The 27,617-nt window shown below is 39.4% G+C and overlaps 2 protein-coding genes across 3 annotated transcripts; one reads left to right on the top strand and one right to left on the bottom strand.

Annotated features, from left to right (window-relative positions):
* The first annotated feature begins 251 nt into the window (after nucleotides 1–251).
* rgp1 (GP1 homolog, RAB6A GEF complex partner 1) lies at nucleotides 252–10,856 on the top strand. 2 transcript variants are annotated; one of them, XM_041218631.1, is made up of 9 exons: nucleotides 252–459; nucleotides 1,223–1,352; nucleotides 1,981–2,114; nucleotides 5,856–5,939; nucleotides 6,359–6,508; nucleotides 8,046–8,192; nucleotides 8,312–8,439; nucleotides 8,740–8,917; nucleotides 9,961–10,856. In XM_041218631.1, the coding sequence occupies exons 2-9, from the start codon at nucleotides 1,237–1,239 to the stop codon at nucleotides 10,182–10,184; spliced, it is 1,161 nt and encodes a 386-aa protein (XP_041074565.1). In that variant the 5' UTR covers nucleotides 252–459; nucleotides 1,223–1,236; the 3' UTR covers nucleotides 10,185–10,856. The 2 variants fall into 2 exon arrangements, with proteins under 2 accessions (XP_041074565.1, XP_041074555.1); XM_041218621.1 differs by having other exon boundaries at nucleotides 253–459; nucleotides 1,214–1,352.
* Nucleotides 10,857–12,587: 1,731 nt separating this feature from the next.
* Nucleotides 12,588–18,694, bottom strand: msmp1 (microseminoprotein, prostate associated 1). Its single transcript, XM_041271958.1, has 3 exons — nucleotides 18,508–18,694; nucleotides 14,388–14,496; nucleotides 12,588–13,558 (listed from the first exon to the last, which is right to left on the bottom strand). The coding sequence occupies exons 1-3, from the start codon at nucleotides 18,605–18,607 to the stop codon at nucleotides 13,366–13,368; spliced, it is 402 nt and encodes a 133-aa protein (XP_041127892.1). The 5' UTR covers nucleotides 18,608–18,694; the 3' UTR covers nucleotides 12,588–13,365.
* Between the last annotated feature and the right edge of the window lie 8,923 nt (nucleotides 18,695–27,617).

Here is a 27,617-nt window from a genome sequence, read left to right as displayed (position 1 = left end):
AGGCTCGATTATAGTTTAGTATAAATTATAAAATTATAAATTATAAAAGTGTATTAAAGTGCAGTGAACGAGCTTGTTGGCTATTTTAACTGATTCGCATTAATGTGCAAACATATAACCATGCATGCAATGGATAATATTATATACTAAAATTACAGATAGAATCGTGTAGATGGATTGTTCTCAAAACATGTACATTTGTGAAATGAGTGGCTGTCACTTTAAGAAACCACACAGGGAAAGGTGCTGGTCGTGTAAACCGTGGGCATTGTGGACATTTTTTGTTTTGTTTTGTTGCCCTGCCGATGTGCGGTTCTGGTTTTGAGTCGATCACCGAACGCAGGAGGATGTGACAGGTCGGAATCGGTTGATTTAGATCTGGGTCGGTACTGAGACTTGAAAACAAGGAACTGACCATACTACTATTAGCCAGGAGAACTGAAAACCGCGAAAGTTCCGGTAATTTACGTTGCTCTGTCTGGAAATCTTAAGTTAAAACTGAATTTCGCTGTGTTTTTGTGTTTAATCATGTTGTTGTTGATTATCAGAGGTAATGCTCTGTGGAGACACAACGTAAGCAAACATAAATCTTATTAAGATATCAGCAGTGTTTTGTTCGTTAAACTAGACAACTCTTTTTTATCGTTACTAAAGCTGTAAGTCCTCTTACGTCATTCCAATTATTATTAATAATCAGATTGCAAAGTGTTTGAGAAAATTCCCTCCGGCCACCGTGTGCAGTAATGAAAAATGGCTTTAAACCTGCTTCGAGGAGACCTAGCTTGAGGCAGCTTTGCTGTATCAAATCTCAAGTCTCCCTTGGTGTGCCATGCAGTGGCCTGAAACCTAAATTACAATTATTCCCGCAGTTTAATTCTCATACCTGCTGAGACAAATATGCCGGTCTGTCCAATAAATGCCTCTTCAGTTTTGCTCCATAGCATAAAGAAGGGAAGCATCACATTAACGGGTCCTAATGGGTTTAGAAAAGCACACTGTTTAAACATACTGATTTTAACTGTCTGTATCGTTACCGCATAGCGCTGTCTTTATTTCTAAAGGTGTTGTTTGCCTGTAGTTCTCCATATCTAAGCCATTTAGAACACTTCATTCTTGAAGGTGTGCTGCAAGGCTCCTGGTTGTGAAACGGAATGCACTGTGACTGCAACAGTGTGTGTTTCAGTGTATTTTTCTGTGTTTTTGTATTTTAAAGTGTTTCAAGAGGACGCAGTCAGCATGATTGAGGTAGTGGCCACCCTGTCTCGTGGCCCAGTCTTCCTGGCAGGAGAGACGCTGGAGTGTCTCATCACCTTCACCAACCCCCTCTCCCACCGCTCCACATCCGCGACCAGGTAACAATCTCTCCTCACTCTCCCTCCTTCCTCACTCCCTCACCTCAGTCTCCCTTACTCTCCCTCCTCACTTGTCCTCCCTACTCTTTCTCTTCTCGCCCTTCCTCCTCACTCTCCCACCTCACTCATCCTCCCCACTCTCCCTACTCTTTCTCCTCTCGCTCTTCCTCCTAACTCTCCCTCCTCACTCGTCCTCTCCACTTCCCCTACTCTCCCTCCTCACTCTTCCTCCTTTTACTTCCACTCCCTTCTCTTCGTCCCTCCTCACTCTCCCTCCTCTATCACTGCTACACTGACAGCAGGTAACACTCCCTCACTTCCTTCTCCCTGACCATCTTCCCTTTCTATATATTTTTTATTATCGCCGCCTGGGGATATAGTGGAGACAGCTGTACATATGACCATCTGTATGTCAACATTACATTTTTCCATATGCCTGGAGAACCACTTATTCAATTGTTCATGGAACTTGGTATTATATTATCCACTACTTACATCATCCCAGTTTATTGCAGGCAGTCGTTTTATATCAGACAAATAGCGTTTTCCATTTGCCATTCCCATTGATTTCAGTAACAAAGATATTGTTTATACCATGTCAGCACATTGCTTTTCCTCTCTGTCACAGTGAGATGCTGGCCTGGGCGAGCGCTCAGATCCTCTGCCAGTTTCACGGCAGCGAGAACCGGGTGGCACTGCCGTCTGAGGGGCCCAAACAGGACGTGCAGGCAAAGAGCGACACCGTGCTCGTCCCCAACAGAGGTGAGAGAGAACAGGAATGTCATTTTAATATATATATATATATATATATACACCACACACACACACACACACACACACACAGGTGTGTGTATTTGCATATATATATATGGCATCTACTATATATATATATACCGTAGATATATAATTTTAATAATCTGATTTTAATGAGCAGAAAACCACTGACGCGGTTGCCACATTGTAACTTACATATACACACACACTGCTGTGCAAAAGTCTTAGACACATTTTCCTACTCTGATTCATAATGAGCATCAACAGTTTACTCAAAGCTTCCACTAGTGTTTTCTACTATTATAACAACCTTGACTTTTCAGCGGACAAAGTGGCTGTCGCCACCCGGCTGGAAAAACCTGATCCACCCGTTTTGCAGATGCTACTGTGCCTTTAACAATAAGGATTGATTGCGCTTCTAACAAACTAGATCAGTTGCACGTTGCTGGGTGAAAAAAAAATCTTGGAACTACTTGACAGCTGTGTTACGTCTTGACACAACATTTAACCAAACAGAGAGTTGAAGGGGCGGGTTTCTTTGTTAAGCGTTTCAAGATGTCAAAATGTGAAAGATGACTGCTAAAAAAAAAAAAAATTAAATGTGAAAAATTACTGCTGGATTATTACACTCCAGTTTCATGCAACAGTTATGATGGTGATCAAACATGTGTGAGTACTGTTGTGTAAAAAAAAAAAAAAAAAAAAAAAAAGTTAAAATGAACAGTTGCATTAAAAAAAAAAATGTAGACCAGCAAGAAACAAAAACTTAACATAAAGAAAGCAATTTAAGTGAAGCAATAAGCTCAATAATTAATTAAGCTAAAAAGGAAGTGAAAAGGTTACCTTTTTTTGTGAAATCCAGTAACCCTACATTATCTTTCCCCAGTCACATTAGCGTGCCTAAATAAGCCTGGTAATTTACCATAATAAAAAACACTAATGAAAAAGAAAATGTAGAACTTAAAAAAGCGCAACCAGATAGTCAATGAAAGACAATGCATTATTCATATTCTATGTCGTATTATATATTTAAGGTAAGGCAGGTTTATTTTTCCGTTAAAAGTGCTCCCGTCTATAATGTTCATGCCACCTGGCTGTACAGAATTCCTGGGGAGAACTCTGTCAAGGTGTGGTATCCGAAGCATAATCAACACGTACAGAGAAACATCATCTGTAATTGACAAACCCAGGACTGGAAGACCCAAAAAGCTGTCTATACTTGAAGACAATATCCTTAAGGAATAGAAAGAAGACAAGCATTGAATTGACAGCAGAACTGGCACAAGGCACAGGTGTCGTTGTCCATCCACCAACAGTCCAAAGCACCTTTGACATTTGTTCCATAGACCAATTTCTCTGTTCTTGTGCATATTTTAGCCTTTTAGTCTTGTTCCACTTTCTTAACAGAGATATTCTTACTGCAACACATCTTTTAATTCCTGATTTCAAGAGTGACCTTCGTAATGTTTATTTGATGGAGTCTGTATCGTCTGATGTGAAAACACTGAGCTTCATGTCTTTGTCATCTGACATATGTTCGAAAGGCAGTTTAACTACAATGTACAAAAATGGAAAAAAAATGCATTTTGGATGCAATCCAAAAGTTTTAAGTTAATTTATTTCAAGGTGTTTCAGACAAAAGTCCTTAAGAGGTTGTAATCTTGACATTTTCTAATGATCGATTAATCACACCTGTTTGCTATTGATATTGAGTTGTATTAAACGATAATGAGTAAGTAATACAAAGTATTGCAAATGTTTCATAATGCCAGCTAATGTTTAATATACACATATTTACTTACATGTAATTTGACAGTTGGAAAATGTTTGCTTGTTTACCTTCCAGTTTCCCCAAAGTTTTCTTTTTCGTGCAACGTTTTTTGATACTGTTTTACACGATTACTGTACATGTGCTTAGTTGAAAATATTTCATTAATCATTAAAAGTAAAACATTTATATATATATATATATATATAGATATATATATATAATATATATATATATAGATACGCCCATATTATATAGCGCCCACTAATGTATGATGTTTGCCATCGTTATAAGTGGTACTTATGAACTCCAATGAAGCTCAGAGCAGCTCCAAGCAGGTAAAGGGAGATTCAGAGAAGAGTGATGATTCAGTATTGGAGCTGCATAAACCACACCACTTACAGTGATTGCAGACATCACAATATGGTAAGGGAAGTGTAAAACTGTTTGCTCTTTAAAAGCTTTATAGTGTGCCATGCAGCTAACGCTGGCTCTTACGTGCAGTGAAGAGGAGGGGTTCACTGGTTCACACCCAGCCTCTGCCCTGTTACACACACACACACACACACAGAGGTTCATTTCTAGAAGCAAAGCTACAGTACAAGGGCCTGAAGAGTGAACTCGCTGCACTGTATCATTTCTAAGAGCGGTGTCCCTGTTTATACTACAAGTGTGGCTATATCTAGCGTGGTATACATTTGTGTTATTCCACTCGAGTAGGTAACATGCTTACCGGAACTAGTTTCAAATGTGTCTTTGTTCATTTTCCAATCCAGTCATGTTCTGCTGAAGTTCAGGACGGAGCTGTGGATCGGTAGTTCAAACAGTACTGCCACCCATACGTGTTTTATACAACTTTTTTTACATCTTTAAAATCTCTGATGTAATTTCATATATCTGCTGTTTTTTTTTTTTTTTTTTTTTTTGTTTAGTTTTATTTAGACCCTGATTTCCTTGTGAATGAGAAATACCATTGCCAACCTACCTGCTTCTGACTTATCCAACCTGTAACCCCTTCATTAACATTACTGACCTGCCTGCTTCATTAACACTGTTAAAGAGACTGCCTGAATTAAAATGAACGATTTAAATCAGTAGATATTGCCAGAAGTTTTCTTAGACAATTGAAACAAAAATAAAGAAAAAAACATAGACAACATAGAGGCTGCAAATTGACAGATTGAGCTCAAGGTTCTATCTGAAAAGACAGATGAGGCAATAAACAGGGTTCAAAATGTATCTGCGTCAAAGCATAATCTGTTGAAAAAGAAAGTAAAGATCTGCCTGGTAAAATAATCCCTGAATTAATTGATTTAATAGAAAAAATGTAAAAATTGTATTGCTGTTTATTTTAAGTACTTGTGGTAAAAACAGAATACTTAAGAGGATGCCCTTACATGGGACATCCTGCAGTGCATAAAAACTGTAGACCATGAATGATCATTCAGTAAACTCTACATATCCTTATCTAGCTGTGGAGATGCTTTGCCCTGAGACCCCATCAACATTCAGCACTGAAACGCAACGATGCAGCTTCCTTACAGACAGCTGATTAAAGTTGGATAGGAATCTGACCTTGCATCTCTGATTCCAAGACTCTGCAATGGCTGGGCATCACAGATATCATGGACTCTGTTTATAACTGTCCAGCTTGGATGTGGACCATTTTTTTGGAAAGAAGTAAAATAGTAAAATGAGTGACAATTTGTGGGTCTTTATATGTTAACCTTCTGAGTTCCTTGTTACTGATTGTATCATGTACAGGGATATTTCTCTCTCGCAACAAATGGAATAGCGCTTGATAAAAATGCAAGATGGCTGACCAATCTGAGTGTCATAAAATGAGTTTTTACTCATTGTACACACGTTGGCAATGACTTTGTGCCAAGTTTGTAGCCCTGTGTAGTGAATAGGATCGTCATGAGATGGTGTTTCCATTCCTGGTGTTCTTCTCATTGCAGGGGAGCGGGGGCAGTGCATGCTTTCAACTCCTCCAAAGATTCTGTTCTGTGACCTAAGACTGGACCCAGGAGAGTCCAAATCCTGTAAGTTTATTTCTTACCATCTTCTGTATATTTCAAATGTTTTTCTTAATGCATCGTTTTTTTTTTTTTTTTGTTTTTTTTTTTAATGCTAGTGGAAAGAATAACGAAAGTAAAATGAATAATGTCTCGCTTCTAAATGTAAACTGGAATTGTTCTATTGCTTTTATTTTATATTACTGTTTTTATGATTTGTTTTAAGTGTTTTGTCCTGTTTGAACGATTTGTCTTTGATTCTATAATGTTTCTTGCCACCTTCTCCTGCCAGGACTTCTTCGAAAATGAGATGTTTATCCACACCAACTACTGGTTAAATAAATACATTTGTAATGTCTGTCCCTCTCTCCCCCTCCACCTGTCCTCCCTTGCTCTCACCCCTCTCTTTCTTTCTCTTTCTCTCTCGCTCTCACTCTCTGCTCCAGACTCGTACTGTGAAACTGTGCCGCTGGATGCCCCACCCACATTCCGCGGTCAGTCTGTGAAGTACGTCTACAAGCTGACAATTGGCTGCCAACGCGTCAACTCTCCAATCAAACTGCTGCGGGTCCCCTTCAGGGTGCTAGTGGTGCACGGTCAGAGCTTTCCCATTGGCTAATACCTTCCAAACTGCTAAGTGACTGTTTGCAAAATGGACAAATTCATAGTAATTAATTAAAAGTAATTAATAGTCTGTTTTTGAATTAGAAGTTATCAAATTACATAGGAACATAACAGCATAAGATAGAAGGGCATTTGGCCCATCTGTGCTCATCTGGTATTGTCCTAAAACTGTAAATACTTGGATTTAAGTAGACTTTTAGTAAATCTTATTAATGATTTTTAATTTCTTTACTTGAGAACTATCAACAACAAAAAGAATACATTCAAGTTATTTAAAAGCAATTCTTAGTAATTTTACATGATTTGCAGTAATTGGGCATCTCTTTAAAGAGTAAGTAGAGGGGTTCTGAACAGTATAGCATTATACGTCGTCACGGGTTGCTACAACTGTTTAAATAACATACCTGTAATCTTTTCATTGTTAACATCCTGACAACTTTTTACACTTAACTGTAAAGCATGTTTAAAAGCTATTTTAAAAATGGCAGCTCTAGTGCACAGGGGTTTTAGATCTGACTTCTAAATCACAGCAGGAAGAGCAATTAAAAAAAATTAATGAATGAATGAATTTATTAATTAATTAAGCATAACAAGTGCTCTGGCTTTTCAGTTCCGTACCACATCATGTATTGTTATCGCTGTGTTACCTGTTTGACAGTGTGGGCAATAACCCTTACACTATCAGTGCAATAGAGCGGATATTTTGAAAAAAAACTTTGAAACAGGCTTTAAAACTGTAAATGTAAAAAGCAGTCAGGAAAAATGACTGGTATGTTATTTAAACATGTGTAGCAACACGTGGGGATGTGTTAACATTATATTTTTCAGAACCCCGCTGTACTGGTAGCTTGTATGAGTTTGCACACCTGCTGCTGGTCCACATCTACTACTGTTAAAGCTGAGGGAACACAGTCACTTCGTGGCTTGGAGCTTGATTTCAGGCCACTGCGTGGCACACCAGTGGAGATTTGGGGTTTGATACAGCAAAGTTGCCTCAAACTAGGTCTCCTGGAACCAGGTTTTAGCCACTGTTCCTGAAAAGTGCCTTTGTGTTCCCACTGCTTAATACCTCATAAATCATCTATGGTAACTTCATATTTTCATGTTTATGGGCAAAATATAATGACAGCATTCACTTTGACCTTTGATGGCTGTCATATTGGAATTATGTGACTTTAAGACCTAACGCTTATAGATATTTAATTTATACTCTGTACACATGAAGTGTATTGTGTGAATCCCTATGTCATTGTAAGAGCCTCATCACTAGTAAGCATTTTCAAATGGTGACTTCATAATTTCAGGGTATAAGAAGAAGAAACAACAATGTTGAATTTAATACTTTTTGTTGGACCAAGATAGGAGTTGAGTGAAGACCACATAGGTCCCTTCATGAAATATATCAACTTGAACATTGCTTCTTTCTTGCAGTGGACCACTAAGGCTCTGGTATCAATAGTTTGAAGTGTGAGTAGTAAACCCTTTTGTATGCATTGTCTCCCCCTTCAGGTCTGGAGGACCCCCCATTCCCCAGAGACGAGGTGGTGGCCCCTTCAAACCCCTTCCTGGAGGAGGAAGAAGGGGTGAAGAAGGACTCACGCCTGCTGGAGATCGCCACAGAGATGCTCATGATGACCACATCACGCCGCAGCCAGCGTCAGTCTGCCTGTTTACCTGTTTTTCTGCCTGCCTGCCTGTCTGTCTGTGTCTGTCTGTCAGTGCACCATCAGTGCCTCACACACTCCATACTCTGATAGAGACTTGTCTCCTGACAGACCTGTTCAACATCACTAATGTACGAGGGAAGGTGGGGAAATTCTGCATTTTCAAGATGGTGTACAGGATCGGAGAGGACATTGTGGGGACCTTTGACTTCTCCGAGGGAGACATCCCCTGTCTCCAGGTTAGTGATCTAGCAGAATCAGTTATTTAACCTACATGCCATGATTGAGGCTGAATGTTGAGATGACCTCTGCTTCACCCTTTTCCAGTTGTGTCTGAGCTATGTCTGTGAGCTGTGCTGTAGATAGTGTTATTCTGAGCCCCTTGTGTTATCTCTCCCCTTAGTTCTTGGTAAGCTGGGCAGGGTTAGTGTTTGTTCTGAGCTGCCTGTGTTTTTCCTCCCTCAGTTCTGGTTGAACTGTATCTGTGAGCTGTGCTGGGAAAGTGTTATTGTAACCCTCTCATGCTCTTTTCCCCTCAGTTCTCAGTTAGCCTGCAGAGTGAGGAACACGTCGAGGAGCAATACCAGCGGCGGCCAGGCCAGCCCGCCTCTCTGACCGCACACACCCGGCACCAGGAGTCCTGCCTGCACACCGCGGCCACGCACTTCTGCTTGCCCATCCCTCTGAGTGCCACGCCTGGGTTCAACACTGACATCGGTAACATCGGACTTCCCTCACTTCCCAGATCTACTATGTACATTAACACTACTCAAACACACTGCTGCGTACATTAACTCTTTGCAGTCGTATGTCGGACCAGGTCCGACATTGCAGTTTTCCCTTTCAGTCATCAAAAAGACGTAAAGCACAGGTCTCTGGTTGTTTTTTCTCCGGAAAAAGCCAAGAAAACCTTTCGATGGCCGAGTGAGAGCAATAGGAGCCAAATGAAGCTGAAAAAAGGCCGTATCTGGTAGCCCCTGCACCACAGAGATAACACGGACACAAACAAAGGAGATAGCTGCTTCCGCATCCAGCGCTCAAAGAACATCACAGACATTTACAGAGCTTTTTGAGATGTAGTAATAAAATAATGACTTGGATTGCATTATTGAGGAGTTTGGTGATTAAAACGAGTGATCAGGAAAGGATTTATCAGTATGCACATCTATAAAGAGGTATGTGAAAACTACAGTGAATAAGGGGTGGGGCTTGGCTGGAGATGCAATACTGAGTGTCCTTTTGCGAGTCAATACCTTTTAAACCTGTTGTACTCTGAAAAAAAAAAATTTAAACAGCCTGCGTAAAATAAACACTGCGTGTGAAAATAAATTGGACCTGAAGCACCTGACAAGCGCTGAATAAATAGAATGCAAAGGGTTAACGTTACTCACACACTGCTGTGTACATTAACACTACTCACACACACTGCTGTGTGCATTAGCACTACACACACTGCAGTGTGGAACTGATTGTTTGTTTGTTCACCACACCTGGGTGCATTGCAATAATAAAAAGCCACTCTCCACCCCAGCATGGGACAGGGCTACCTTGAATGTCAAAAGAGAGAATTGGTTTTTCCCTCAGCCTTATAAAAGATGCACAAATATGTCTACAGACAAAACATTTTGAGACCAACAGTCTGGGAGTTTCTTTATTGTAGAAGATCCTTTATTAAATTATTTAAACGACTCTTGCATTGAATTGAACAGACTCCCTGGGTGCTTTATTGATTTGTTTTTAATTAATCCTCCTTCCCTCAGTGTCTCTGAGATGGCGTCTTCACTTCGAGTTTGTTACAGCCCGAGACCCTGTGGAACCGCCCACCGTCCCTGAGAACCAATCGGAGGTCATCACCTGGACGGGGGCGGATCACATCGATGTGGACACCTTCAGCTGGGACTTGCCCATCAAGGTGCTGCCCACCAATCCTGTGCTAGCTTCCTATGTCACGCAGTTTCCAGGGTCCAATTCCATCACCATCTGAACCTGAGTGGAATTCTTTCAGACCCCCAGTGCAAAGTTCTCTGAAGTATATTGTACTGAATGTGCTGGCCTTCAAACCCCCAGTGCAAAGTTCTCTTAAATATATTGTACTGAATGTGCTGGCTCTCAGATCCCCAGTACAGTACAGTTCTCTATACTAGACTGTATTGAATTAGCTGGCTGTCAGATCCCCACTAAAGTACTGTTTTCTATACCAGACTGTATTGCATGAGCTGTCTCTCTGATCCCCAGTACAGTAATGATTTTTCTATTTTGTGTTGAATTTGCTGGCTCTCAGATCCCCAGTACAGTACTGTGTTCTCTGTACAGAACTTTATTGAATTTGCTGGCTTTATGATCTCTCTATCTGACTGTAAGACCACAGTTTTATATTCCTACATATTCTGTTGATTTTTAAAGTGTATTTAAGTGCATTTAACAGCTGTACTACATTACAGACTTACAAGCAGTGTCGTGTTCCTAACGATTTTATTGTATATGAAATAACTTTGTTAGGAATTTTTAATGTGAGGTTCCTGTCGTTAATCATGTAGGTGGTCTGGAGTGTATGTGAATGGCAGTGAAAGCTTGTCCTTAATTTATGGTTTAATAAATTGCAGCAGAGACTAACCAAACAATTAAAGCTTCACTTAATAATAAAAAAAACTTCATACAAAGCTGTAAGAGCTGTTATTTGAACATTGGTTGATTCTTGCCATTCTGTCATATTTGTCTTTATTTTTACAAAAAGACAAACCTCTTACAAACTTAGACACTGCTGGTCAACGTTTTGTCAAATTTACAGTGAATTTCTTTCATTTTTTGTTTTTAAGGTATGGATGGGAAAAAGCGTAGAGAACATCTGAGTAATTGCGCCTTCATATTAATGCCCAGCTTAGTTGATGTCCAGTTTCTGTCTCATTTTACAAAGGTTTTAAAACACAGGCTGTCTTGAGTGTGAATAGATATATGAACATGTTTTTTTTTTTTTTTTTTTTATTTCCTTTCCCTCTGTCTCACTTTTGTTTTGACTGTTGTTTTTGTCTTTTCTTTATTTGTGAACGGCACACACTGCTACACCTGGTGGTGGCACATCGACACCGCCGTCTTCTCTGCTGTGTTTATTAAAAGGAAATATATAGCAAACGTGTATTTTCATTTGAAACACGGTATCTGGCAGTATTGGGGTCAAATTCTGTTTTTCAGTTCCATTTCCAGTTCATTTTTAAAATCAATTGCCATTTCCAGTTCCAGTTTCCTTGTAATCAATCCCAACACATCATTAATCAAAAAGGTAATTAGTAGTACTCTGTAAAATAAGCTTCTCACAGTGGCAACAAATAACTTACATTGGGTATTACACTAGGTTAAGTACATTTGTGTTTGCAGGTCTTTTTGTAGTCTTGCACTTTCCTGTTCAGTCAAATCCAGTGTTTCAACAGCAGTCATTTAATTTTGTTTGCTCTAAGCTGTTGCAAACATGACTGTTTCCATTGTTGATTGAGTACCGATTGTGTGCTGAGGCAGCGCTCAGCTGTAAATCGACTGCATTGTGTTTGTCCATCTTCTTTTCATTCTGCCGGCATCAGTGATTTCTTTCTCTATTTTACATGCAGTTCCATTCCACTCCTGTTCACTCAGTGGTTTTAGGGAGGGCTTGTCGAGGGCTTTTGTTTCTCTAAAACCCTGGAGCTTTTTCATGTCTCTCTAAACCACCACTGCACTACAAGAGTCAGACTCTTCATAATCTCAAGGAAAGTTGTTTATTGCTCTGAATTACTTTCCATTGTGACTCTTCCTAATACTGCACTTAAGTCATCAATATTGGACTAATGTAAAGGGGTGATAGGGTCTTTTGTTTAAGCTAGTACACAGAAATGTAATTGTCAAAAAGACTTGAGATCAGTAGCTTAATATGGATGGCTTAATTAAACGTAACAGATTCTACATTTTCATTAAATGGTCCAGTAGTTCTTCTACAAGACAAACAGCATAACCATAATGGAATGCTGCTTACAACTCTTAACTCAGCTACAGATGTGCTGTCTGCTACATTTTCTATTTTTTCTCCTAACCGCAAGTATAGGGGAATCTGATTCCTGGACATAACCAAAAATGTTACAAACCCGTGTCTATGCATACAGAGCTGAGAGAAGATGGGACCATGAGGTCCCACCAGGACTGACAGGAGTAAACTCTGAGTAAAACCAGGAATGGATAAAATGCTATGCAATGGGACTTTTGTTTCCACCCCTGATGCTATGAAATGTAACATGTTCTCAAACAGGATTGTGATCTAATTTTCAGCATGAAGAAATAAAAAACAGCAACGACAAGTGAGCAACAGTTACTTTTATTATTCCACTTGCAAGATAACGCTACAAAGGTTATTATGCCAGGATAATCCAGTACTGTACAATATTATAATAATAATAATGATATCCTTATATAGATACTGTATATAATGAAAAGAGAATGTGCAATAACGCTATATGTGGTTTTATTCCAGTGTGACCTGGGAATCTCAAAACATTAATAGAAATGCAGCTGTGGGTTGGAGATTATGAGAAAAATGTTCTTGGCAGTCCAAATATAAACTGCACTGTTACTACTCTAGATAAGCCCAGCTAAACTGGAGTTATAGTATGACTTAACAGGGACATAGTGATTTGACCTCCTTATTACTGGTTAGGGATGTTTAATAGTTTAAATTCTTATTGTTCTTCCAAGTGTGAACCATTTAGAACTGTCCCTGTACGGTAAACCGTTCTCAAAGATATATTTGTCAAATATAGGTGTCGATTTACACACCAGGGCTTTTGAAGCTTGAAGTTATTTATTCAATATTTATTCATTATTAATTTTCTTTTCCAAGTCCAAGTGAATTTTGTGCAGATTAACATACAGTAGCAATGCGTCATTAATAATAATCGAAACCACAGTTTTTTGATTGGTTATTAAAATTCCCTAACGTTTTTGAAGTTCAAACATTTAAACATATTCAATCCTGAAGTAGACATTTAGGAAATTAATTAAGAGTCTTAACATCCCTAGTGCTGGTGTCCCTGATTTCCACCCAAACGTGTAAGGCAAAGTCTATATGTGGTGTGTGTGCTGCAGTTTGCGTTTAGTTTGAGTTGGGTAGGGAAGAAAAGGGAGGGAGGGATGACAAGCCCATCTCACTAGCCCCTCTTGCGGCCCCTGAAGTGAAAGGGCCCCTCCTGGACGGTGGCAGCAGTGGTGGTGCTGCCCCCAAACTCTGTGCTGCTCACGCAGGGCAGTCGCGGGTTCGCCTTCTGAACCACAGTGATCTGGCAGCTCTGTGGGTCGTACAGCGCCTCGCACCAGTCAGGGAAGTCGATGGGGTGCTGAGTGCTACAGAAAAGACACAGAGATGAACTCTTAGAAACATATTATAAGGCATACAATAAAATTAAAATAAAAAACAGATGAAACCCCAATGTTGACATAAAGAACCTGTTATAGTTCAGACGTTTTGATGCTTTGTCATTGACCACCTGAGTGAGATCTACACACTCATCGAAATTCTAAGTGTAGTTGAAGCTAATAGGTGCCAAAGGGGACGTGACCTACATTTCTTATGTTAAAGGATCTCTGCTTCATCCCATGTTAACCTATTAAGGTCCGTTCTCCTCATTAGAGGACAGGCTACTTTTAATTTTGTTTTGAGAATCTCTCACTTGTTTTGTGCAGATGCTCATTTTTCAGTTTGTAATACTCTGTTATTTGCCCAATTACCTTCCTGGACACCAACACATGGTGTCATTTCTACCTGTTTAAAGGAATTCATTGATATATTAATTAATACACTGATCGATTAATTGGTCTATTGATCTTTGACGTCAACCCCAGGCACCATGGCTACAGTGTGCTGGAGCTCAGTGTAGAGGAAGTGGGATGTAAAGCTGAGTGAACACAAAGCCATTTTGTGGCTTAGAACTTGTTTGAGGAGTAGGTTTCAAGCCACTGCATGGCACGCCAGGAGAGACTTGGGTTTTGATACACCAAAGTTGCCTCAAATTAGGTCTCAGGGTCTCCTGGAACCAGGTTTCAAGCCATTGTTCCTGAAAAAGTGGCTTTGTGTTCCCTCAGCTTATGTTTTGCCCAGTGCTTAGAACAGAGTGAAAGGATGAGTGTAAACAAGACTATTGCTGTTCAGGGAACTGGTGTAATCAGAACTCACATCTCACAACAGCCAACTCCCACAGGGTGCAGGCAGGTACAGAGCAGGCAGTTGCTGTCCATCCACGACTCGCTGATTTCGTATTGCACACCGTTATGCTCACACAGCGCTAGAGAGAAACAGTGTGTGAGTGCAGCCAATTACATTGATAAATACACCTAAACACAGGTGTTAAACTAAAAGGCAGCACATTTACTAAATATATTCATTTAACCAGGATAGAACCCTTGAGCCATAAATCTCATTTCTAGAGGGTCTAGGCAGGAGAAGGTGGTAAGAAATAACATTTTCAAAATCAATGGCACAAGCAGACAAATCAGTAAAACAGGACAAAAACACTTAAACAATCATAAAAACAGTAATGCAAAATAAAAGCATAAAAAATAGAACAAGATGTTGTGAAGAGGCTGTTTTTTTGTTTGAAAGATGAGATGCTTGAATATAAAAGCATGTTAGTCCATATTAGATCTAAATTCAAGAATTTTAAAACCAGGGGCATTATTTGATCTTAGTGCACGGGTAGAGTTACATGTCTCTAACAGATGTAAGCTAGCTTGGAGCATTTCCAGTGTACACCTTATAAGCTAAACATATAAAATGACAGAGCCTTCTATTCTCCAGACTGAGCCAGTACAGTCAGAGCTGTGTGGTATGTGTTCATGAATATCGAATCAGCATAATCTTTTGAAGGTTATAGGTATATATATATATATATATATATATATATATATATATATATATATATATATATATATATATAGATATATATATATTAATTAAAAATAAAAACTGAAAAAGCTTGGTTGGATAAGAGTCCACCCCCCTTGTATTAGCAATCCTAAATTCAGGTCTAGAGCACCAGGAGCTTTCAAAAGAACTCCAGGACAAAGTTGTTGAAATGAACAGATCAGGGGATGGGTATAAAAAATATCTAAGGCCCTGAATATCTCTTGGAACACAGTCAAGATGATTAATAAGAAGTGGAAGGTGTATGGCACCACCAAGACCCAGCCTATATCAGGCTGTCCCTCCAAACTAGATGACCGAGCAAGAAGGAGACTGATCAGCAAGGCTACCAAGAGGCCAATGGCAACTTTGCAAGAGCAAGACTTTTATGGCCAAGACTGATCAAAGTGTGTATGTGACAACCATATCCGAAGCACTCCACAAATCTGGAAAAATACTCTGGAGATTCTGTAGCCATGTGGCAATGAGTTTTTTGGTCTGGACTGTGGCACTTGTCAGGATAGAAGGGAAAATGAATGGAGCAAACTACAAAAAAGTCCTTGAGGAAAACCTACTGCCCTCTGCAAGAGGGTTGAAACTGAGACAGTTCACCTTTCAGAATGACAACGACCCAAAGCACACAGCCAAAGCTACACTGGAATGGCTAAAGAACAAAAAAGTAAATGTCCTTCTGTGGTCCAGTCAGAGCCCTGACCTAAATCCCATCGAAAATTTGTGGCATGACTTGAAGATTGCTGTCCATCAACGCTCCCCAGGGAACCTGACAGAGCTTGAACAGTTTTGTAAAGAATAATGGTCAAATATTGTCAAATCTAGGTGTGCAAATTTGGTAGAGACCTATCCCAACAGACTCGCAGCTGTAATTACTGCTAAACGTGCTTCCACCAAGTATTAACGCGGGGGGGTGGTCACTTATCCAATTATCATCTTTCAGTTTTGTATTTTTAATATATAATCTTTTTCTCAATAAAAACGTTTTTCCCCTTAAGTGTGTGGAGTATGGTGTGTAGATAAGTGGAAAAAAAACCCTCATTTAAATGCATGAAACTGAGGCACTGACACAACAAAATGTGAAAAAAGTTCAAGGTGGTGTAGACCTTCTATAGGCACTGTATGTATGTATGTATGTATGTATGTATGTGTGTATGTATATATATATATATATATATATATATATATATATATATATATATATATATATATATATATATATATATATATATATATATCTAATACCCTCTGTAACATGCATAAAATAAAGCAAATGCAAAAGATATTGTACTCCTTTCTCAGCCTCTTCGGTGACACATAAAGTTGGATTTGTGTGTCCAAAACCTGCCAGCTTCTATTGAAAGTAACAACTTCCTTCCATCCAATGGAAACTGAAAGAGTTTGAAACTCTGAGTCTGAGACTAAATGATTTCAGTCTGTATTGAAAATATAAAATGTGAAATTATAAAATTCCATTGCAAAGTAACAAATCTGACAATGTAAAAACAGCTTATGCGGGAAAACCCTGCCTCTTTGCAGAGTATATTGACCCTTAGAGGTGACCTAAGCCCTGAATTAGCTGTATCAGGGCAGCACAGTATTTGTTCCTAATCCATTATGTGTCCATTGCTGGTAGTTCTGTGGTTAGCTATTGGTTCTTCTAGAAACAATAAAATAAACGTAATAAATTCAATGACAAACGCTTTGACTTAAGGTCTTCTCCACTCGGGTAATAATAGGAATGCAGCATACAAGGAGTGTCTTCTGACAGTCTGATACTGTTCACTCTGCAGCAGATGCCACTGTTTGTCTGTACACTTGGGGGCAGCACAACAGTAAAGAACTGGTAACAGCACCCTCTGCCACAGCTCACAGTTTGCAATGGTCAAAACTACAAGAGAGTAACTTGTTAACTGAACTGTCCTGTCATTCCTAGAGTAAAATCACAGTGAAATCATGATAAAGCATTGTGAAGAATAGCAAGGTATGGTAAAGTAGATTATTAAACATGGCAAACCAGGGTCAACACATTGTGGTAAATGCACAGTATAAAATAAAACTGCTAATCTTACAATGCGTGTAACAAATAAGGCAAGTTATTTTATTTTGTATCAGAAGTGTGCCTACATTGTTTGTTGCTACTTATTTAACATTACAGAGCTTTATTATTCTTTCACCAAAAAAAAAAGGTGAAAATGCATGCGCTGTCCCCTACCCCAGGTCAGACAATAAGAAAGTTACTCATTTTGAATGGATTCTCAGTGCAGCTCTTTGCATGCTCAGTTTAATCCCCAAACCAAAGCAATGCTTGGAATTCCCTTCCTGCAGGGGATGTCTTTGAATTTCCTGCTGGTCAATATCCTCCACCAGCCTCAGCATCTTGAAAACCAGCTTGTGCTGCAGACATGAAACGCTCTGCGGTGTGTGTTTGATATAGTTTAATATAGTAATATTGCTTCTTCATCGTGAGAAGGCAGCTATGCTGCTGCAGGGATCATTCAGCAAACCAGTTCTCATGATTTATTAGTGGTACGTTTTAAAATGACACTCCCACTCGCACACTCTCACACAATACAAATTCCATTCTGCAATAATGTTTCTGAATATGATTTTACTTCAACACGGAGATGCAGGGTGTGGGACACCTCATATTAGAGATTACCAACACCTCCTCCCCTCCCCCTTCTTATCCTCCATAGGGAGGCAGAGTGGGAGCACTGACATTGCACTCAATAACAGCACTGGAATTCCAGTAGTGCTATAGCTTCAGCATTTTACAGCATTTCAGCATTTTACCCATCACAACGCATCAAATAGCACCTATACTGGCAGTCTCCCAACCTCCACACTGTGACTCTGTTAGCCAGAGTGTAAGCATCTCTCCTTCACCCCACTATTGCTGTTACTCAACGTACAGTAAAATATGTACAGTACTTGGTATAGGAAGGGTTAGGGTTAAGGCACTATAGAATTACTGTTTGCATCCCTCCTTCACAACACACTAATTAAGTAATGCAGCACGGATTCTGATTGGATGGCCGCCATTCTAGTAAACAGATTACATTACTTACTGTACAGACAAGGTTGTCTACTATCTAATCAGACTTTGTATTGTGATTAGAAACCAGTCAAACAAGGCATTTATTGCTGTTTTAAACAGCATTTAAATCTTTAAAAATACCTCCATTTTGTTTATTTATTTTTTTTAAACCTAGGCTTTTATATCAGAATGTGAGATCGTCTCCACAGCTGGAGCTTCCTGATTGGTGGATGAACGTTCCGAGTTGTTTTCTCTAGATCTCCATCGTGTCTACTCTAGCCACACTAATGCTCTCCCAGAACCCCCATGTTCACAGTAACACTCCTTTCGCAGGCCTCTTACCTCGAGACTGGAAGTAGCACTTGGTCTGGACTCCCAGAAAACAAGTGCCCAGCAGGGCTGCTAGGAGCAGGAAAGCTGTGTGGGTTGATGTGGACTCCATGCCGGGGGATCTCTTCACAAGCAGCGAGTCGGAAAGCTTACTGTGTCTCTGTTTCTATGTGCGTCTCAAACCCAGCTCTTCTGCCCTGCTGCCCGCTTCTCTTTCTGCGATTTATAAAAGGCTGTGTTTATGACCCAGGACTCCCCATCTGGACTGGAACATCATTTCCTGGTCAGAAAGGCATGACAACAATAATTGTCTCACCTTTTTTGTTTTTTAACAAGCTGTGAAGGAAAAGGGGCTGACGTGGTTCCCCTGTGCGGATGTCTCGAGCTGGACCAACTTTTTGTTTTGATATGAGAGAGTTAGGTAAGGAGGCGGATGGCCAATAGTTCAGATTCTTGTGTTTGTAAACTAGAGCTCACTGGATATTGCTGGATAACTCCTTCCAGATGTGTTTCGGACTCTCTTGCAGATGGGTCCAGGAGTTACCTGCAGGCACAGCACCTGGGATTTTCTCTAGTAAATGGTAATACAAAGACACTTACACCCACATGGCTGTAATTAGATGCAACAAAAAAAACAACTTTCATACATCATTCAAAAAGTCCAGAAAGGTAAGTATAGTTTGACTAGAGCTTGTTAGCACTGTAACAGAAGCATACTTAGCACCAGGGTTGGTCAAGTGATGCATTACAGTTACCAGTTATTTTGTAATAGGATTACTTTTTGATTAACCTATTACATAAGAACATAAGAAGAACATAAGAAAGTTTACAAGCAAGAGGAGGCCATTCGACCCATCTTGCTCGTTTGGTTATCAGCAGCTTATTGATCCCAGAACCTCATTAGCTTCTTGAAGGATCCCAGGGTGTCACCTTCAACAACATTACTGCGGAGTTGTTTACAGACTCCCAAAATTCTCTGTATCAAAAAGTGTCTCCTATTTTCTGTTCTGAATGCCCCTTTGTCTAATCTCCATTTGTGACCCCTGGTCCTTGTTTCTTTTTTCAGGTCGAGAAAGTCCCTTGGGTTGACATTGTCAATTTTGAATGCTTGAATCCGATCGCCATGTAGTCTTCGTTGTTCAAGACTGAATAGATTCAATTCTTTTAGCCTGTCTGCATATGACATGCCTTTTAAACCCAGAATAATTCTGGTTGCTCTTCTTTGCATTCTTTCTGGAGCATCAATATCCTTTTTGTAGCGAGATAACCAGAACTGAACACAATATTCTAGATGATTGTAATGTTTTAACATTACTTCCCTTGAATTAAATTCAACACTTTTCACTACATATATTTTTTTATAACTTCCCCGTGTTGTCTTGATGTCATCATAAGCTCCTAGATCTTCTTCATAGATTCCTTCTTCAATTTCAGTATCTCCCAAAATATGGTATTTATAATGGCCATTTTTATTGCCTGTGAGCAGTACCTTACACGTTCCTGTATTAAATGTAATTTGCCATGTGTCTGCCCAGTTCTTAATATAATATATCATTATTATTATATGGCGCCTTTCATAGTGGACCACTATCACAAAGCGCTTTACAGAGGTAGGCTGTGAACTGTAAGTTACATGCAACATACTTACAATAGGACACTGATTTAACATCTCATCCGCAGGATGGAGCACAAGGAGGTTAAATGACTTGCTCAGGGTCACACAATGAGTCAGTCAGTGTCAGAGGTGAAATTTTAACTGGTGACTTTCTGGATACAAGCCCTGGACTTTAACCACTGGACAACACTGCCCTCTGAATGCTGTCTAGAACATTTTGAATGACCTTTGCTGCTGCAATGGTGTTTGCCACTCTTCCTATTTTTGTGTCATCTGCAAATTTAACAAGTTTGCTTACTATAACAGAATCTAAGTCATTAATGTAGATTAGGAATAGCAGAGGACCTAATACTGATCCCTGTGGTACGCCACTGGTTACCTTGCTCCATTTTCAGGTTTCTCCTCTAATCAGTACTTTCTGTTTTATACATGTTAACCACTCCCTAATCCATGTGCATGCATTTCCTTGAATCTATACTGCATTCAGTTTGAGAATTAATCTTTTAATTCGGGACTTTGTCAAAAGCTTCCTGGAAATTTAAATAAACCATGTCATATGCTTTGCAATTTTCCATTGTCGATGTTACATTATCAAAAAAAATCAAGCATGTTAGTTAGACACAATCTCCCTTTCCTAAAACCATGCTGACTGCCTCCCTGGATACGGTTACCATATAGTTAATTTTCCATTTTGGATCTTATTATAGTTTCCGTATGTTTGCATATAATAGAAGTCAGGCTTATTGGTCTGATGATTTGATGATGATTGATTGAGAGTAGATGTTTGCAATTTTCCAGTCTGTTGGTACAACCCTTGTGTCAAGAGACTGTTGCATGATCTTGGTCAGTGATTTGTAAATAAGTTCTTTCATTTCTTTGAGTACTATTGGGAGGATCTCGTCTGGCCCAGGGGATTTGTTTATTTTAAGAGCTCCTAGTTCTTTTAACACGTCTGCCTCTGTTACACTAAAGTTGTTTAAAACTGGATAGGAACATGTTGGCATGTGGGGCATGTTGTCTGTAACCTCCTCTTGTAAAAATGTGTGAAAACTAACATTATAATATATTTGCTATTTTTTTCTCTTCATCTATTTTGCCATTTGAATCTCTTATACATTTTACTTCCTCCTTGAATGTTCTCTTGCTGTTATAATAGTGGAAACACTTTTGGAATTGGTTTTAGCCCCCTTTGCAATGTTCATTTCTTTCTCTCTCTTGGCCTTCCTAACTTCCTTTTTGACTTGCATTTGCAGTTCTAAGTACTCATTCTCTGTACTCTGTTCTTGGTCCCTTTTAAACACTCTGTAAAATGACTTTTTTCTCTGAATATTTTTTTAATTGATCTATTAAACCATTTTGGTAATTTTGTTTTAGATTTTGATTTGTCTGCTTTTGGGATATAATTGTTTTGCATCTCTAGTACTACATTTTTGAAAAATAGCCATCCTTTTCTCTGTGGATGTTTTCTCTATTTTACTCCAATCTACTTCTGTTAGTCTCTGTTTTATTCCTTCATAGTTTTTAAAATTAGTTGTTACTTCAAATTAGACCATCTTGTGATCTGAGTTTGCTAGTGGTTCTCTGACCTCTGTTGTAGTTATTCTGTCTTCTTTATCTGAAAAGACTAAATCAAGGCATGCCTCCCCTCTAGCCGATACATTGACAGATTGCATTAGGAAGCAGTCATTTGTCATTTCTGCCATTTCAATTTCAGCTCTTGTGCTCCCCACTAGGTTTTCCCATTGAAGTTAAAATCCCCCATTAGTATGGCATCTCCTTTGCACCACACATTTCTAATGTCATTGTATAACAGATTATTTTGTTCAGTATCTAAATTTGGCAGTATATAGCTTGTTCCTAATATTATGCCCTTTGAATTTTCTAGATTTAACACCTGGGCTGCAAGACTATTTTTCTTGTATAGTGCTACCCCTCTACCTCTTCTGTCCTGCCTGTCTTTCCTATACAGTGTAAACCCACTAATATTATATTCGTCTCCATCATTCTTGGATATAAATAGTCCACATTGTAGAATGTGGTCCAGTGTTCAAGGTTGGTGAAGCCTAATACTTTACATTAAAGTATTACTTTTTACAAATGTAATATTGACAATAAATCAGATTACTTGTAGACTGCATTTTGTTACTTGTTGGCAGAAGCACATAGGTGCTAACAACTTTTCCTTAAAGATGCAGTATTGTAGTTTAGCCTTCTTAGTGTTGTACATGCATTTTTTTCTCATACAATTTGACCATAGCTAATAACGTTTTCATACTGTGTTTTTCATTCTCTCATTTTCTCATTTTAGAGAGACCCACCCCCTTGTTGGTCTACCTAAGCAAATCTTTTGTGCATTTTCAGTTTACATCCCAGAAAGAAAATGCCAGCTATCAAAGTGCAACACAGACATGTTTTCAAAAGATTGGAGGAATTAAGACTTTCCTGCTCACCATAAACCTCTCATTCAAATACTGACACCTTTATCAGTGCAGGGATAGAAGAAAGACTCTCATCCACTCCTGGTTTCATGATGAAGCTTGTATTAAAACCTGGAATGGGTGTAACTGCTATGCAATAGTAGTCTTGTTTCCATCTCTGCAGTGGAGGAGAGCATCACTCAGGTTAGCTTTTTTCTAAAACAACTAGTAATGATAAGTTTTTAAAATCATATTTATTAAGAGGTTGTTGGTTGTTATTTCAATAATACAGACATGTGTTTGTAAGTCTTTCTTTCTATTATTACAGAAATGTTACTGTAACATAAAAAACAAATGAATGAATAAATACCCCACGCAAAATGCCAGAATGCAAGTTCAGGATAACCAGACTGCTGGTTAGGAATAGGGAACGAGACGATTCTGAACAATGGTTCTGACCTCAGCTCACAAGCATAATGAGATGGTTCTGAACAATGGTTCTGACTTGTGCTTACAAGCATGACGAGATGGTTCTGAACTATGGTTCTGACCTCCACTCACCAGTACAGCAGCTTTGCTATTTTTATGATTTATTTATTTGGCAGGGGCCTTTAACCAAAGCGACTCACAGATGTTACAGGGAAAGATGAATAGTTAAATACAGTATAGTTTACAGTAAGTGCAAATAATACTACTAAAATACCATATGAAATAGGACACAAGAAGTTAGGATTGCAACAAGTTATATGTACAGTGGCATTTTAGTAGTGCAATAGGGCAAGGATAATGCATTAGTTGAGGATCAAGTAACGTGGTGTAAAGGGCAGGCAAGTCCAGCACATAGTAGGCATTTTATGAACATTTTAAAATTACGTTTTAATGGTGTCCAAAATAAAAATAAAAAAATGAAACGCGTCTAAAACTGATAGACCACTGAGTTCATTCATCCCAGATGCCACTGCTGCACATGATGCCAGGTAGACCGAAGCCCAGTAACCTGAGCAGCTACTGTCTGTAAAGTTAGAGTAGCTCATGGGAACTGCGTTGTGAGAACAGGGGCATCTACTGACTTATATCGTGGTACACCTGCCACTACCTGACTGGGAAGAATGAAGATGCTTATTCCAGAACTGCAGCCAAAAATGTAAACATATGAACATGCTTTGGGATTGATTAGAGTTGCCCGAAGCAGTTCATAATGCATAAAAGGTACAAAAATACTGGGAAGATTGGAAAAAGCACAACAAGGTCCAATACATCTTACAGGTACAGTTCCCTTTAATGTACAAAATATAACCATAACTGAATAGGTATTTACCTCCTAAAGACTCAAAACCTGAATAAGATATAACAAAGCTGTTCAGCCAAAGGTACTGTATAAAGGTCTCAGTGCCCTTTTTCCTGACAGGAGAGCCTATTCAGATAAGAACTTATGACTTTTTCTGCTATAGATTTTCACATTTATTGTGTTTTTACACAAATTATATGAGATATAGAAATAATCACTGTATTAGTTTACTAATTACGCATATTTGTGTACTACAGTTGTTTGTTACATACCGCTGTGGCCTGGTTTGTATAATTAAAGTAATTGTTATTACTCTATTTTGTTGAGAAAAATATATTTTTCTTTTCTCATTCTGTTTTTCTGTTTTCACAGAGACTACGCAGAGGCCAGTCTGCAGCAGGCGTTCACAATAACACTGTAGTGAGAGCAGCTGCTGGGCTCAGCGGCGCTATACAGGACCAAGAGGCTGCTTCTGGAATCCCTCCCACAGCATCCTGATGCCATTTTGGTGACAGAGTTGCATCACCATTACGAGGGTTGTTAGTTTGTTCTAAGAAGCAGGCTTCCCTCAGTCTCGTGTGAGTTCTGACTGAGTGGTTTTGCCAATAGCTTGCACAGGTGTGCATCCCTGTACAGTGCTATCCATGGTAACTGCGATCCGGTGAACCCTTACCGAACCTGCACTGGTACCACACCAGTACTGACCCAGTGCTAAAGTCACCGAACAGACATGTTACCATCCCGGTTCTGACCCAGTATCGTACCTTACCGACCTGGTGCTAAAGTCACTGAACAGATACCGTCCTGGTATTATACTGTACCGACCCGGTACTGTCCCAGTTCTGACTAGTATCGGACCGCACTGACCCGATGCTAAAGTCACCGAACCGGTACCCAACCGTTTCCGACCTGTACCGTACCGTACTGACCCTGTACCGTCCCGACCGGTGCTTACATCCCGGTCCGGTATCAAGCCAGTCTTGTCTTTAAGTAGACTGAGGCAGAACATGTACAGTGTTACTGTACACAGCATTGCTATTTGCATAATGCCTGGGTTTTATCCAGTATGCTTGTTGAGGACAAGCACAGCAGATGCTCTTCCTGCCTTGGGCCAGAGCACTCGAAGGAGGCACTGGTGAACCACAGCTTCTGCAAGTTTTGTGCACATTTCTCTAAGCGTAGGCTGGAGAAACATTTCTTCAGCAGCTCTACAGAGTGCTCTGCATCCTTCATTCCTGCACAGCACTCTTCCCCATCACCTGGTCATTTTTTAAAGGAGTTTGGCAGCTTTGGCCAACTATGAAGGATATTGTTCCTCGTGGAGGCTTAACGTGGTGGTTAATGCACTCATGAAGCCTCCATTTGTGTATTATGTTGACAGGGCAAAAAGTTGGAGGCAGTCCAAACAATTTTTTGCGTGCTAAGAGGCGAAGTCCCATGGTCAAGCTCTCTCTCAGCAGATGCTGTCGACAGTATCACAAAGGCTCAGCTAAGGAGCTTTGTTATATCTGATTCAGGTTTCGGGTCTTTAGGAGGTATATACCCATTCGGTAATGGTTACATTTCTATTTCAGGGAACCAGGGTGTGGCGGTGTACCCCCACCCCTGTGCGTATTTTGTGTCATATATGGTGTGTTATTGTTATATGTATGCATGTAGTGGTGCACGGAGTGTAGGTTATATAGCAGGGTGATTAAAAATGTATATTTGTATTTAGGCATGGTGATTGCACAATCACTTCATGTGCAGAGTAAAGTGTGTATTTGTATATGAGCATGGGGATGTCTGTGTGGAATAGTGGGTGGGGAGGCAGTTAATACTCCCTGTAAAAACACATGGGCATGTGCCTGGAGCCATGAATTGAATAAATGATTAAATGATTAACTAAGGCTCCAGCCACAGGTATATAAAATAGGGTGATCACGGGTGACACGAGGTTGGTGTGTTCAGGGAGGAAGAACAGGAGAGAGGAGGAGAAAAATAATTAAAATCATAACAATTTCTACGTGTGCTGGAGTGGAAACAGCACGGTACTTGTTTTGTATCTGTTTGTTCGTTTTGGCCACCATGCCTTTTTGCTTTACAAAAGTGTTTTGTTTTGTTTGTTCAAACCTGCTGTTTTGTTTATTTATAATAAACCAGCACAACAGTCCATTCACCCACCATCCTGTGTCCATATCCTTCCTGGTCTGACGTCACAAGCTATCTGCGACACAGGGTTATGATAATAACCTAACATTATAACTTACGTGGACCTGATACTAGCTCTTCAAAATATCCAATTCATTTTTCTACCTTAATATCCTATCAAGTAAAATTAATTGTAAAACACAAGTGCAAAACTTATATTAGCTCTTTGTGTTATGTCTGGATGAATAATTCAGTGCACACTGCTAATGTGGTGCAGTAACATAATCCACTTTCACACCAAAGGTTAAGACATATTGTATATGACCCTTGGCAAGTAACACTAATACAATTACTATACACAGACAACCATGTGTTCATTGTAGTGGATCTGGCATAGCTGAACTCTTCCATCACCACTGCTCTCTCAATGGGGTTTGAACAGCATTCAAATCAACTGAGGTGATGTCAGACTGGGACTGTAGAAAATAAACAGTGGGAAATACTGGATCTTCTAGGCAGGCATGCCTCGTTCACTTCTCTCACTTCCAGCCAGCAATCCAGGACCAAATTAATCTGTGTTTCTCCCTATAAAGTCTTTTCTCAGGTTTATAAGTTCGTTTCAGCCTAAATAATGAGGTGGCTGGAGTAATGAATGTCCCAGGAGAGTATGCAAACAACATTTTTGTCTAGAATAAAATGATAAATGTCATTAGTTCCCTACTATAAATCTTCCTACTTATTTTAGTTGACGGAAATCCTTTGTATTCTGGAGGTCAGATTTTCCTTCTGTGTTGATAAAAGGTGTGCCCCAAGCCGAAACTAAGTTTCAAGTTGGTGGCCATATGTGAAACACATCCTCGGCAATCTGATAAATCAGATTGTTGCTGAAACAAAAATAATTTTGAGGGAAAAACCTGATAACCCTTTGTCACAAAGACGACTGGAGTGGGGGACATCAGACCAGAAACAGGAACCAGGAAGTAAACAAAGAGAGAGGTGGAGTTTGGTGGAGCTGAGCGAATGGTCTCACTCAGCATTTAATAAATGCAGACAGTCTGAAAATAAATGGTTGTAAGACAAACAAAAACACAGGACACGGCACTGGTAGCCAAAATAAACAGACAAACAAAACGGACTAACACTAAACAAAACACGGTGAGCAGATATTTTAACTATTACTATTATTATTACAATTATTATTATAACCTCCATCTCCAATCCTGTTCTCCACTCATTGAACATACAACCCCGAGTGAGTGAAAACATGTTGCTTTTATGCAGCTGTACCGAGACTCGATTACTAATCAATCATTCAATTGGAGTCTCGGTACAACTGCACGTGAATTAATAAAGCGCAATTCCCCGTGCTCACATATTATTACTTTTTACTTGCACATGAAGTGCTGTGCAATCCTCGAGCCTAAATACACATATACATTTTAAACACTCGTGTTACACAGACCCATTTACATCCCATGTACCGATGTCTATACACCAATATTAACACACAACATACAACACAAATACACACAGGGTCGGGCACTTTGCCACGCCCTTGAACAATTGAGGTTTCAGAAAACTGTATTTGGTTTGTAATTGTAAACAATAATATATCAAGAAAAAAGAAAATGAGATTGAGAGGTCAGAGCGGTTGCTATGAATATATATCATT

This window comes from Polyodon spathula, chromosome 2 (assembly GCF_017654505.1).
Source record: "Polyodon spathula isolate WHYD16114869_AA chromosome 2, ASM1765450v1, whole genome shotgun sequence".
NCBI lineage: Eukaryota > Metazoa > Chordata > Actinopteri > Acipenseriformes > Polyodontidae > Polyodon > Polyodon spathula.
Note: the sequence above shows the minus strand (reverse complement) of the source record. Positions and strands in the feature narration are given on the sequence as shown.

Bases quoted from the DNA above. Each gene is read 5' to 3' on its own strand.
- rgp1 (XM_041218631.1), top strand. From the start codon at position 1,237: ATGATTGAGGTAGTGGCCACCCTGTCTCGTGGCCCAGTCTTCCTGGCA. The intron at 1,353-1,980 runs GTAACAATCTCT...TCTCTGTCACAG, and splicing joins CGCTCCACATCCGCGACCAG to TGAGATGCTGGCCTGGGCGA. The intron at 8,918-9,960 runs GTAACATCGGAC...TCCTTCCCTCAG, and splicing joins TGGGTTCAACACTGACATCG to TGTCTCTGAGATGGCGTCTT.
- msmp1 (XM_041271958.1), bottom strand. From the start codon at position 18,607: ATGGAGTCCACATCAACCCACACAGCTTTCCTGCTCCTAGCAGCCCTG. The intron at 14,497-18,507 runs GTAAGAGGCCTG...GTTTCTCTCTAG, and splicing joins GTGCTACTTCCAGTCTCGAG to CGCTGTGTGAGCATAACGGT. The intron at 13,559-14,387 runs GTGAGTTCTGAT...TCTTTTCTGTAG, and splicing joins GGAGTTGGCTGTTGTGAGAT to CACTCAGCACCCCATCGACT.